Consider the following 14,635-nt stretch of genomic DNA (forward strand, 5'->3'; position numbering starts at 1 on the left):
AATGATTTCAAAATGCCTCACAAATAAAATGTGCCATGATTTCCAGACCCACAGCAGGGAATGAGCTTGTACATGTTCACTTTGAAATGCTGTGATAGGGCGTGGAATTGGTGTTTAGCTGTCTCAAAACTAGGCTGGTATTTGGCATATGTTCCTAGTTTGATCCAACAGGAGATTCACCATGTACTCATCAACATGAGTAAGGCCTTATTTTTTTCTAGTCTTTATTTATCTTTTCCTGTATCTCCCCTGATACACTATGGAAATCCCCCAATTAAAAAAAAAAAAAGGGGTGGGGAGGAGGCAACTATGCTCAGCTGCTTTTATCAGGAAGTTTTACCAAAGCTCAAGCAGCCTGCTTTTCACACTGTCACCTTCCAGTTTAGAAATGGATTTGTGTCCTGTCTGCCATACAGGCTCTGTGATTGTGTGTCCAGCTGCACAACAGTATGCAGATAACCCTTCAGACCTATGAATTCTCCAAGGCAGTAAATACAGGGGTTTTGTGATTCTGGGAACTGCTGAGTGCTTACAACATCCACTGAAGCTTGTGGGAACTTCAGATGCTTGGCACAGAGCTGGACAGAGCTCTGTGTTTTTAAAATAAAATAACTGCATCATATTTCTACTCCATAATCTCAGATAAAGCCTTGAATTCCATTTCCTACCACTAAGTATAATGTGTCCATAATTATTATTTGTATAATAATGTGTTTACAAGCTGTGACCAAGCTCATTCCCCAACATGCTAAGATTTGGAACTGTAGTCCAACCTAAGACATAACACTAAACCAGAAGGCATGTGAAAAACTAGGAATACTAGGAGACTAAGGGGGACCTTATTAATGTTTATAAATATATAAAGGGTGAGTGCCATGGGGATGGAGCCAGGCTCTTCTCGGTGGCAAACAATGATAGGACAAGGGGTAATGGGATCAAGCTGGAACACAAGAGGTTCCACTTAAATTTGAGAAGAAACTTCTTCTCAGTAAGGGTGACAGAGCACTGGAACAGGCTGCCCAGGGAAGTGGTGGAGTCTCCTTCTCTGGAGACATTCAAAACCCGCCTGGACATGTTCCTGTGCGACCTCACCTAGGTGTTCCTGCTCCAGCAGGGGGATTGGACTAGATGATCTTTTGAGGTCCCTTCCAATCCCAAATATACTGTGATACTGTGATACAGCTTAAACTACACAGCTTCTTTAAGGTAGTGCACCTGTGTCAGACAAGTCTGTACATCTCCTTCAAAAAACAGAGGGACAAATTCAGCACCCTTTCATCTACAAATAGCATCACTGATCACAGCCCTGAGGTAAGGCCAGAAGTTGTGAATTCTATTCCAATTCCAAGAGAGATGCATGGCAGAAAGTATCTCTCTGTATAATTAAACGTGACTGGCACTTGTTCACATGTTGCAAACTTACAGTCACTAATCCTTCTGCCAACAAACACAGGACCTGTCAAAGACCTGAGGAGACAAACGGTATAGAAATGATTTTCTGTCCTCTTGCCCTCTTCTAAATGAGAATTAAAATTTAGCCCCTGGACATTTTACATCATTGTCTTCAAGTTTAATCTGAGCCATCCTGCTGATGTGAATGGAGGAGTATTTAGGACCTCTACTGGCAGCAAGTTCATGCATGTAATTCTGGAAACTATGTTCTTTTTACTTACATTAACCTTTCCCTTAAGCAATAGCAACAAATGTTCTTATCTGTCAAGATCATGTGTAAGTATATTCAAGAATAAGCCTAAACTCATTTTAATAACTTCCAAGATATGCCAAGGAATAGAAAGGATTAAATATTTCACATTTTCCTGGGGCCATTTCAAACTCCAGTCAGAGAAACAACACTGAAAGGAGCCATTTATTTAAAAAAAAAAAAAAAAGATTGTTTAATTCATTCCATAGCTAGAAAGTGCAACGGACAAAGGTGGGAGACCCTGTGAAACTGTCAGACTGGATCTCCACATGGAAGTTTAAATGGAAGGTTCCCTGTGGCTTTTGGTAGTCCTGTTACATTCAGTACAGAAGGTGAATTTCCTGATTCTGAGCATATATGCAGCAACTTGGCTGAGAAACCTACTGAAGCAGACAGCACGTTATTAAAGCGGGATTGCTGTATGTCATTTTTTAACTGCTCTGGTTGCGTGAGCAGAACTACTGAGGAGAGTTATGTATCTGTAAAGCCTGACTTGCTTCAATCTGTGCCCTAAGAGTGCCAAAGCACACACTACCGTAACATCTCTTCCTCAGAGAACAGCGAGCAAGCAGACTCTGCCTGTGCAAAGGAAGTTGTTTATAACAGAAACATTTAGACATTTAAGGCCTAGATCCTCTGCTTTGCCTATTAAGGCAAATCCTTAGGGTAGATCTGTGCCACCCTGAGCCACAGCAGAGGCAGGAGCAGCCTCAGCTCCTCTGGCTGCAGCCAAAGAGACCATAGACCAGATAAACTCAACCTAAGCATAATGTACGGTGCCAGCAAATCCCTCCCTATTTTCTTTCACTAGTACCAAGTAGGAAGCTGAAGAGGAGGCCAGAACTACAGGCTCTGTGCCAGCTAACAGTCATCTATGCTAGAAAAACATTTTCTTGGGAACTTCCATGCTATTCTGAATCCTGTGTGCTGGACTGGTGGTACAAACAGGAATCTTGGCCTTCTGTTTTTGTATGCTAAATTTAACTACATCTCTAATTGCCTTAGTTTATTTTTAAGCCTTTCTTGAGTTGAGGCAGCCGGTTCATTAAGTACAAGAGATTTTAATCTTGTTTCAGGAACTCATTAAATACCTCCCTGGAAAAAAAAGGAGGAATTCAGGGGCCATCTGCTGGCTGTTCGGCACATCACTGCTGGCCACAACCCTGCCCGAGCCCATCCAAGAGAGTGAGAAGACCTAGAGCGAAGCACAAGCCAAATTCAGTTCTGATGCCAGAAAAAGACTTAGCGTAGGAAATATTTTGCTATTTTTACAATTAATGTTCTTTTTTTAAGCTATAGTAAAATAATAGTAAGGGCTAAATACTGGATTCAGTTACATACACATAGGTGCAAACATAACAGTTGCTTTGGTTCAGTGTGAATGAAAACATTTGGTCAGAGTGATTTATTACATGTGAGATCAGCTTTAGAGTAATACAGACATATAAAAAAATCTGCTACTGTGTCACAAGATCATTATAACTGAAATAAAATTAAATGGTTTTCCTCAGCTTCTCCAAATCTGTATAAGGCACCACGTTGTTGGAGATACACTGGCGTATTCTGTGCAGAACAAAACCTATTCCTTTCATAACTGGTGTACATTCTTTCTACTGAGACAAATTTCACTTTCTTACAGTTCTTTTCCTTTCTGTATTTTCAACACAGCAATAAAAACAGATAATTTTTAAATACTGCTTAGGACATCACCTAAGTGCATTCATGTAAGGTGCTCTACAATGGAGCTGGTGAGATGCCCAAGTCATATGGTCCAGCTGGTAAACTGTTAGGTTGGGATCTTGGGACTCACAATGTCCTTGAGCAACCCCCTGTGCTCAGTAAGATGTAAGAAAAATGCACCTTCCAATGTCAATGCAAGCACTGCTGCCTGAAAAAGATCAATACACCCACACAATAGTGATAGAAATTACAGACACCTATTTTAGTAAGATAGGTAAAAGAATCAAAAGCATTTCACTGACAACTGTGCAGATCAAGGTACCTACTACATCAAACAAACATACGGGACCAGTAATTGAACTAAAAAGATCCCTTCAAGTTTCAGAAGTCAATCTCTACTTTCAGTCATACTCTGTAAATCCAGGGTAACTGTCACAGTAACTGAACATACAATGCTTCAGCACTGTTCTTGACAGTAAGTACCATCCAGGAGTTGTGTCAGGGATTTTCCTGTAGAAATGATATTAGATTGAAGTGAGAATAAGGCCGTCAAAGGGCAAGAAACCTTTTGACCATAGCATATTGTTAATTTTAGCTTTGTGGGAATGCAAGCAGAAAATTTTTTGGCTGAGAATTTTACCTGACATCAGTAAGCTGAGTCAACAGCATATTAATATAAAAAATGTACCAGTTTTGACAGAAAGGTCATAGAGTCTATGTTTTCAAGATAGAAAAGCAAGTATCTGCATAATAGATTTGTTAAGCTAGAATGACTCAGTTCTGTGGCTGAATGTTTTTGTTTTGTAAGCTAGCTGTAAGGCTAAGTTGCAATAAGATGATGATCATGGTAATAGAATAACTAACACAAGGTTAGCCAAAGTCATTGTGTAGCCAAGAAAAATTAGATGCCTCAGTATGAGTCAACACATTCATTTTCCAAACAGTTTGGCTGTAAAAGGTAGATAAAACAGTGTTTTTAAGGTACCGGTAACAAGGTGTTTCCTAATAGCTTTCAAACTGCATTATCTTGTTCTGCCATATCTCAATAAAACAATAAAGGTAAAGAAAGAAGCAGGCTGAAACCCTATTGAAAACACCTATTTTGTCCTAGCAATAAAAGAGCTTAATAAAAGCTAAATGCTATTTGCTGTCAAATTAAATCCATAGCTGGATGTAAAGGATCAGGGTCATGAGCACCACTCCCTGCAGCAGTTCAGCTGCCTGCTTTGAAGGCCAGTTCTGACGCAAGCTCAGGCACGTAACTTCAAATGAGATCGCTGTGGAAAGAACAGTATGAAGCCTCTGCTGGGTCCATCCCCCTTTGCTTGGGAGCTGCTTTTAAGCTGAGACACTTGGCCGTGGTCCTCAACTGAGCTCCACTGCAGCTATGCCTCTGCCTGGCCTCACCTCAGTGATCTGAGCTCCGCTCTTAAACTAAGCAATTTGACTTTGTGACTAGATCTCAGACCTGCTCCATCCCTGTGGACTCCCTGGGCTGCTGGCTGACCCTGTGTACTGTCACAGGACCCAAACCGGACCCTGACTTGACTTTCTGGCCTTGATCTTGGACCTACATCATTACCAGACTTGCGAACAGGTTACCTTCACTTGACCCTCTCCACTTTCCTTGTTTGAATACCATGGGACCGCACTCTTTGCTGGTGGGGCCTCTGCCCCTGCCTGCTTTGCTGTCACCTGTAGCTCCTGGCTTGTCTTCCCTTACAGAGTAACCTGCCTGTGCTGCTCACCGGCATCAAACTCAGATACAAGCCTGGCAACACTAACAACTATTATCTAGATTGCATCTAATGGGAATGTAATATAGAAATCAACATCAGTACTAAGTTACTGTATCATTATACACAAGATGAGTGAAATGACAGATCAAACTAATTTCATTTTACATCCTCCATTTAACTGTTTTACATACTGCACAGCATTCCTTCTGTCTCCCTTGTCAATAACAATTCTGCTGAAATACTGAAACAAAACCCATGCGTGTTACTCTAAACTATTAATTCAGCCTGACCTTACAGTATGTATCACATCAGCACTCCGCTGGCTTTCAGCAGAAATTTAAATGCTTAAATCAGTTCTGAATTAGATCAAAAGGTAAAAATGTGGTTAAGGGGCACGTTTTCAGAAGAGATCAACCCGTGTCAGCCTTAAGTGTCACTGAATGTTTGGGTGGTGGAAGGGAGCAGATTTTTTAAATCAGGTTCTTCCATGCATTTTTGAAAATACGAGGTGGGCCAGATCACACAAGTATTCAGATACCCAAAAGACACAGACTTGGCAGGCAGAATGCTTAGAATGAACCCGCTGATTTCCAGGGAAACTTGGTACTTGCGTGTCTTGAAAATACCACTGGATATCAGCCCCTCCTTAAGATGCTGGAGTACCTCTGAAAGTTAGTTCATCTCCTAAGTTACCTGCTCTGTTTTGAAAGCGTTCTTCCCAATCCTGACTCTCATTATATTAGTGCTTCACACGGAGTGAAGCTGAGTGCAGAGTTTGACTGAACTAGGTTAAGAAAAAAAGACAGCAGCATTAAATCTGAATTCCACTGCTTTTAAATTTTAGACAAGAACTGTAATGCAGCTTCTTACATCTCCTTTGCATTTCTTTCCCAGCACCTCAGTTACAGTAATTACAGAGTTTCTAAACTTTCCCTCTGATTATTATTCAATTCAATTATTTATGTACATTATAAATGGTCAGAGGAATTCTGGAAACTATGACAAGTGTTCCAGATCTGAACATCTATCATTGCCGAAACAGAGGACTCAAAAACAAATTTGAAAATGTGCTACTCTGTCAAACACTGCGGCTTGCTCTTTGAATATACAGGTTTATATATAGATATTAGATATTTTCACTGAGGCACAGTTGCCAAATTACAGCTTCTTTAGTTTTAAATGTCAAAACATACAAGTTTTTCTGCCTTTGTAAGTGCAGCAGAAAAGAAAAACTTGTTCTAATAAAAAGAAAACATTTTGCTGTCAAGATGTATTTCAAGCAATCTGATAAATGACTGTTGTATATGATAGATGATACTGATACATTTTTTCATTCTAAATTTTAATAATGAGCATTTCTGAAGAACTAAGAGCAAAGTTGCTCACAGGACAGTTATTATGGGTTGTGCTGATTTTGTTTCTACCAAGTGTGCCTCAGAAGTTCAGGCAGGTTTCCCTCAAGCAGGCTGTCAGTTTAGGTACCAGGCAGCTGTTGCCAGAAGCATCGGAAGTGACTAAATCCTGGGCTGGACAGCTTGTGCCAATGTCCACAGTGCTATGACCTACTGGCAGAAATACCATTAAAGCTACTACAGGCAACTTTACACTGCAATTCAGCTACAGCAAGACTATGGTGTAGATACACCCTGAGCCATACTTGAGAGGAACCGTATTACCAAGCCATTATCTTCATTTTATTGGCTTTGATGCAGCAAATATGGGAAATTATCAAGATACAGAACAATCCAGCAATCACTTGGTGCATTGTCAGGAATGAGTGAGCAAGGCTTAAGTATATTTCTACTGAGCGTGTGCCTGCATCTTAATAAGGACTAACTGGAATTTGGTGGCACCTCCCACACTGAGAAAGCAGCAAGTCTGAAGACTAGATTCACAACCTTTACAACCTTCAAAAGAGAGCTCTGTGCAGTGCACTGTCCTTGCCAGGGCAGGCTGACAGACAAAAATTCAGCTGTCAGTGTTAGCCCTGTACTTCTCACCAGTTATTAATTCTGTGTATATATATATATATATACATATATATGTATATAGAAAAACTTTCAATCTGCCGAAATACAGCAATCAGTTGCTTACAAAACAAATCAGGCCAGCCCTCAGGTTAGGGCTATAAGGTCTTCCAATTTTTGTACCAACAGCAGAGCTTTCTTATTGCTATTAGTCCAAATAAATCACAATTGATGTTGTACCCATGGACAAATTCTGGAATTTCTCCTCTCTCCTTACCTTCTCAGTTGACCCTGTTTTCAGTGAAATCAGTACAAGGATGAATTAGGACTACATACACAAATCTCTTCAGGAGGAAAACCAGCCCTGTCCTCTGAGCCATATTTTGGGCTCTGGAAAAAATTAGGATAATTTCATAGTCCCCTAATCAGGACATCAGCCAAAAGCAAAACCTATTATTAAAACCACAATCTTCAAAACCTAGCCACAAAATTGAAATATAAAGCTGCTAGGGACAGACAACCAAAAGGACTCAACATAAGCTTTGCTTTAGCAGTATGATAGTAAAAATATTTCACTTTTTCTAAAAAGTTATGAAAAATCAGGTGAGAAAGTCTTGCTCCCATGACACGGAGCCCACTGACTCCAGCAAGCCAGGACTCCTGTCATACCCTGACACATCAAGCCTGGTGGGCAGCTGTAAGGGGAACACTCCCCACACAGGAAAGGTGAGAAAAATATTATATTAGCATGAGACAAGAGCTGTGGGACTGCTCATCTCATCAGGTAATGGTGCTCCATAACAATTTTAAACAATGCAATGTTAATTACTTTTTGCTTCTAGGAACATACATTTGGCCAGGAAGCCATTCTGAAAGGGACAGTCCTACATTGAACTACTAACCATGTGGAACAAAACAGGGGTGTTCTCTGCCATGGGCTGCTTTCCAGTAACCGACAGCTGAGGCTGCAATCTCTCCAGCTGCTCCTGGAATCTCTGTCTCCTGTGTCTCTCTTTCATCTGCTCTTCCTTTTGGGATCTCTCTCTTTTACTTTCTTCTGTCCTGAAAAATATACAGATTCTGCTTCACTTAAGCTTTTCACTTGGGAGAAAAAGCAACTTTGTTCATCTGTTTGCATTTCTTTTTGCTGATATTTATACCACACACTTGACAGTGAATCATGACGTGAAAGGCTAAAATAGATTTAGAAAGTACTTATGGTGTTTGTGGGGGGACACAAGAAGTTGTCATTGGATGAAATCACCTCTCAAAAAAAACCACCACAAAACACAAAGAAAAGCAGACCTCAAAGCTCGGATAAGTGGTAACAATCTACTTGGAGACCAGAACTCCATTAAGCGGAGGCATGCTTGGGATGTTTCATTCCCATGTCCACACCAAAACTGTCAGTCTAACTCCTTTCCCATTCCTATCTGCTATAACACAGTGACAATTTTGCCCCGAGCCAAGGCCTTCCATCTTTCTGTACTTTGTCTGCAGAAAGTTTTAATCTGCCATTTCCATGGCAAGTATTAAGTTCAATTTCTTCTTAACTTTTCAAGTCCCAGGTGCCGCAACAATAGAATAGCAAAAAAAACAAGCTCATTAAAGTTATTTTGACCAACAATAAATAACCCAGATTCTTGCCAAGCCATGGTCTGCCACCCATGTTGCAGGCTAACAGGTAGACAAAACGGAGTTTTATGGAACTGATGGAAGCAATGAGCTTTAATGTCAGGAGTCCCATAGAGGAAAAAAAAAACTTGCAACCAACCATCTGCCTTTTAAACCAAGTACACAGCAGCTGAAGTGTTTAAGTGGCAAGGCAGGCAACTGTTTAACACTGAAAAAGTAATAGTCTCTAGAGCAAGCAGATACTAATTCTTTCAAGGGCTCATATGTCAAAGTCAAAATGTTAAATTTCACTCTGAAAATAGCAGACAAAATATAACCTTTGAAAAGTCTGTATAATGCAGCTCTCCCAAATAGCTGGGCAGGTGCATAAGGCAACCACCTGATTTCACTTTAAAATTAGACCTTATGCAGAACATACTACATTAAACTAAGCCCAAGGAGGTAGACACACAAATAACTCTGCTATTTCCTCAATCGATCCCTTTTTTCCTTCTCCCTAGCCCCCCGTGTGGTACCTTGGGAATTCAGTGGCAGTTAGAAGAGACTCTGGAGCATTTCCTGGATGTTGAACCTCCTCAATTTCCTTTCTGTTTTCTTTTTCTGTGTCAGCTCCATTGCCCCCACAGCTTGACAAGGGAGTATTTTTTTCCTCTGGTTTCAATCTCATCATTTTCCTGGGAATCATCTTATTTGTCTCTTGCCTCACTTTGAAGTATTGAGTTTCCTTTATTTTAGAGGAACCTGTATCTTCCAGTCTTTCTGGCTTTCCATTTTTTATGCCTTCAAGATTTTCAGTCAAGGTAGATGTTTTATGAAGAAGTTCTGAGGCTTCTTTTTGGGCTGCACGGAGTTGTTGCAGTAGCAGGCTTTTCCCTGAGCAATTCCTCCTGAAAAAAACAAAACAAAACAAACAAAAGTCCCAAAAACCCCAGATTTAATCAAGATAGAGCATTATATGAATACATTCAAATTCTGAGGAACTTCTCATAGGAGTGACAGCTCAAAATGAGGACTGGGCATCTACACAAAGAATAGCTATTGGTAATGGCAGCACCAGCACACAGGCAACACATAAAACACTGCAGTGACAGAACATGAGACTGATCTTACTAGCAATTTCCTCACCTCTTCTGCATTTCAGGCACAACACACACCTACCAGAAGAGTCCTGAACAAATATAACGTTGGCACGGAAATTACAGTTTACAGATTTTTGTCTCCTTTGGATACAGGGGTTGGGATTCAAATACATACAGAAGAAAAGTTCTTCTAATTTTTAGTGTTTGGCTTAATTTCACCCATCTCTCCTCCAGGTTAATGCTAAACTGTCAGCAACCACAACACTGTGATAGCACTCTGCTGTGAAGTGTCCTATCATGACAAAATGGGCAGATATGGTTATTTTGTCTTGCTGTTCTCTTCAATGATGAGTCTCCAGAGTCACCTGCTACAGGAAGACTACCATCAATTTGTAGCTGGTGGTTATGAGCAAATAATATACACTGTTTTCATGGCAGTACATGGACTGAGTAACAGATTTAGTTGAGTATTAATGGTGCAGTTAGGTGGTGCGTATGAGTATACATTGTACTGCTGTACTTACCTAAACTAAACCTATGCTTTAGGATCCTTTCTCCTTAAGGATCTCACATCTGCCATCATATCCAGTACCATCAAATCAACATTTCACACTGATGGCTGCACCACTAAGGACTACGTCTAAGCAGTGCTAATTTTAGGAGAGCCATGTATAGGAGGGCAGCATTCTGCTACAGTGCTAGAGATGGCACTGACTACCTGAGTAGGCCACAGACAAACCAGAAGTGTATTTTCTAGGCTGAGTGCCTGGAGATCAAAACAACTAACACTCCAAGGCCCTAATATGTAGGTATATTGTACTACAGAATATGTAACCCTATTAATAATCCCACCCAGATAAGAGTACAAGTGGCATTGACCCCTCATGAACAAGACCAGGATCATGCCCTGAGACCATGAGACTTCCTTACTTAAAAACAGAACTGAACGACATTTTCCAGGCATTTCATTTTTCTATATGTTCTTCAGCAACATTAAAATGAATCAAAATGTAATCAGCTAAGCTCTGCCCCCCATCACTCCAGATTTACACTGATGCAATTTCCACACTTGCATCAGTGCCAGAGTTCCCCAAGAGTGCCCCTACTTTATGCTGGTTTGGGATTAGATGTTCTAAATTACATTGAGTGTTTAGGCTCTGTTCCTTGCTGAATCATTTAATCTTTCAAACAAGTAGAAACGGAATAATTGGCTGGCACAACAATACAAATGTTCTGCTTGTCCTCTGCACTGCTGTAATGTGAACTTGCACACTTCAGACTTCTAAATGTAATCCAGAGCATAAATGCACCAAGATGTTTAAAGCTTGACATATCTGCTTCACATTAAACAAATGTCTATCAACCTACGGATATGAATCAAGCCCAGAGTTTAGCAACAGAAAAAGACTGGCATCTGGGCATATTGAAGAATTTACAGTTTAGGATTCCACCCATCACACCCTCTCCCCTTTCCCCTCTTCCTCTCCCCCGCAATTAAGGAGAATTGAGAGCATTCCTGCCCACACATTGTATTCAATATTCTCTTTCAATCAACATCTATTCTAACCTATTTTATTACTTCTAAAAAAAAAGGTTTATCTGAGTCAACTCGCTACAAAATTTTCAAAGTTTGTTTCTGAGTCATTTAAAAAACAGTTCTTGTGTCACTCAAACATGTCTGGAGAAAGATTCAGGTTCTGCAGCCACCCAAGTCTGCTCTATTTGTCTTTTGAGCCGTTTCCATGCAGCTGTACAGGAGCAAGGTGCTATACTGCCTCAAGGATCAACAACTATCTTCTAGCTTTAGTATCTTTACCATGCCACAAGAAAAGAGTGATCTCCTAGGGACAGATTGAAGCACTTTCATTATTACTACTTAGGGTTTTTTTCTGCAAAGACCAGGAATGCTGATATTTCAGTAGGCAGGCCCTCACTGTAATCACTGTTAGCACAATTATTTTACTTCAGAGAAAATGAACATGGTATCATTTAAACTAGGGTCCTAGTAAAAATCTTACATTCTCCTTTCTGCTTGGTCCTTAATTGTCATAGTCTCTTCCTCTTCACTGGAGCTGTCACTTGCACTATAAAACAAATTAGACTACATTAGTTAACTCTGTTCCAGCTGAATTTTGGCTTTTCATCACTGCTAGGATGCAAATTTAGAGCCATTATGAAAAAGAGAGATACCTTCAAGGAAGGTATCCAGTATTATGGATAGTTCTTCGCACTATTACTCTAGCAATTAAAAAAATCAAGCAACTATATCAAAATATGTTAGCTGTTTAGCAACGACTATTAGAGACTTATTAACTACAAGGTTTCTTCCAGTGACTGTTTTCTTCAGCCCCTTGAAGCAGCAAACATACGTTCTGAGAAGGGAGCAAACAGCTACCTCAGACACCATTAGCTCTCAGGGAGAAGACATTTGCCAGAATCTGTTGCAGTTTGAGAAGAATTTGGCTTCTCATAACTGACTATATAAGCCCCTCTTATCACACAGGAGGCAGAAATCAGCACCTACAGTTTCTTGCCAGGATTGGAGTGAAGGATGTGCATTTTGTACACACAGCTGTCAGAATGCTGGCCCAACTCAGACAGCTGTAGCACAGCTTTGCAGTCACTGCCCACTCTTTTATGGATGGAAACTTTCTAAATGTTATTTCCCTGAATGATTTGCATGTCCTTTCTGTGCTGCCTGCATCCCCACACATTCATGTGTTCTGAGACAAGTTATTCTCTCCTGAGACTGTCTGTGCTCAGATAGCAGCTATGCCTTCCTACTAAAGTCACAGAGGTGTGGAAGAAAACACTTTTAAAGTTACATTTCACAAGTATGAGATGTGGAAAGGAGGTTTCAGTTTCCTAGTTTTCGTTACTTACTTCTCACTAAAAATAAACCCAGAATTTACCTTAGTTTCTCATCAGCCGATGTTACTGACTTCTGTGGTTTAGCATCTCTTAAATCTATGTACACAGTTACAGGTTCTGGCGGGTACTGTAATCTCATCATGTCCATCCTTCGAGAATTTTGTGAAGCTGATATGAAGGCCACATCCCTAAGTACAGAAAACACTGTTTAAGCATGTCCTCTGCCTTATCCAGACAAGAAGTCCTGCAGGGTGTGGATTATGATCAAAATTGGATAGTGAAAAGAGCTTTGTCCTTGGCTACTGTATAGATTCAAACTCCTGCCTACTCTCTACCACCTTAGAAAGCTGAACTCAAAGATTCAGCTTCCCCCAAGGAATACAGATCCCAGGCAGCACAATGAGGAATATCTCCTGAAAACTGGCAACGTCAAATAATTCTATAGAACAAAGGCAGGCAGCTATGGTACCAAAGAGCTTACAGATTTTAAAAACCCGGTGTAAATCAGTAAAAACAGGTCCCTTTTTCCTCTCTACCTCCTTTCGCAATTCTATTTCATCCTTCAGATCATAACAAAGTTAAAATCTTCATGGCACTCCCTGTTCTGGAAAAGTATCCTCATTGCACCTTCTGCTTGACTGGCTTGTTTCACTGTTGGTTCCTCTGAGCTGCCACTATTGATGTTGTTCTCTCTGAACAGTCTGGAAATCCACTTTCTTCACACAGAACCCTCTAAGATGCACTGACATCTCCATCAATACCTACAAAAATAATCCTGTATATTTTAGCTAAATTGAGGTTCTGGTAAGACAACCTGGTACCCTATATGACAAGAAGTGTGGCCATGATAATTTGCTCAGCATTGTTTTCCTGCTTTTCTCATTTGTCCCAACTATCTTGTAAGGTCCAGACAAAAGTGGTGGTTGATGGACAATGTTAAGGTGGCAGGACACTGTTTATCATTAAATGTACATGAATGAGCCTTAGTTTTCCCCTTTAACATCCCTGTAGCGTGTTTCAACTACTATATTAGCTTTCTGCAGAGGATAAAGAGAAAAGCACTTACAGAACACAAATTTCCAGGTATCCCCACTGCCAACCATAATTACCTAGTGTATATGACAGAAAAGGACCTACTTCTTATTTTCCTGCTGTTCTTGAAAGGAGGACAGCTTGGATGACGGCCACCTGCAGAGTGGAGACACTGTCCTGGACTGCCTGGCACACAACTCTTCTAGCTGTTTCATGAGCTGATTTTCAGACCTAATCCTGAAGGTATCTGTGGAAGAACAAACAAAAAAAACACACCAAAAAAACCCCACAAACAAACAAGCAAAAAAAAAAAAATCACCAGTTGCAGTCTTCTGCCACGAGATCATCCAATATAGCCCTTCCCCACTTTCACATTGTCCCTCTCTCTACAGCCTGTCAGAGGAAGGATAAAGACACGACTGGCATCTGGCTCTAACTTCAAACCTTCATCCTTCTTGTTCAATTCACTCTTAGGCCATGACAAGTCACAAGGCACTGATTTCAAGCTACACAAGCAAGATGAAATCTTGAGGGAAGCTTAATTAAAAATATTTATACAGAGGCATTAAAAAACCCACCTCAATTTCAACATTCAAGATGATGCTGCAGGGAATGACTTAAACACAGGAACCTGAATTTTATTTATATTTATACATTTTTCAGCAAAGTTGGTATTAATTTAGCAGTGTTACCATGATCTGGTGGGGAGAAAGCAACTTCTGCGTGAGTGTTATCTTTCCGCTGCTTCAGCTCCTCAAGAATCTTGTCTAGATCCCATTTCTCAATATTCTGAAAGAAGACAAGCCAAAACGTGGTGGAAAATTCAGTCTCAAGAGACTGCTACAAAATAAAAGTTTCTTTGACTCACATTCTTTGAATAAACTCCATCAGATTTTTCCACCACATATAAACACACAAATGGCATTGAAT

The 14,635-nt window shown here is 40.3% G+C and overlaps 1 protein-coding gene across 7 annotated transcripts in view; it reads right to left on the bottom strand.

Moving 5' to 3' along the window:
- The window catches only part of DNAAF8 (dynein axonemal assembly factor 8), an 88,212-nt gene that overhangs the window by 65,883 nt on the left and 7,694 nt on the right, over positions 1-14,635 (bottom strand). For all 7 annotated transcript variants that reach the window (XM_082064263.1, XM_082064265.1, XM_082064266.1 and 4 more), the window contains exons 5-10: positions 14,398-14,494; positions 13,811-13,952; positions 12,715-12,861; positions 11,821-11,886; positions 9,239-9,610; positions 7,991-8,150 (exon numbers count right to left, since the gene is read on the bottom strand). In XM_082064263.1, coding sequence (XP_081920389.1) covers positions 7,991-8,150; positions 9,239-9,610; positions 11,821-11,886; positions 12,715-12,861; positions 13,811-13,952; positions 14,398-14,494 — 984 coding nt within the window. The remainder of the gene's footprint in view (positions 1-7,990; positions 8,151-9,238; positions 9,611-11,820; positions 11,887-12,714; positions 12,862-13,810; positions 13,953-14,397; positions 14,495-14,635) is intronic.

This window comes from Streptopelia decaocto (assembly GCF_964273445.1).
Source record: "Streptopelia decaocto genome assembly, chromosome: 13".
NCBI lineage: Eukaryota > Metazoa > Chordata > Aves > Columbiformes > Columbidae > Streptopelia > Streptopelia decaocto.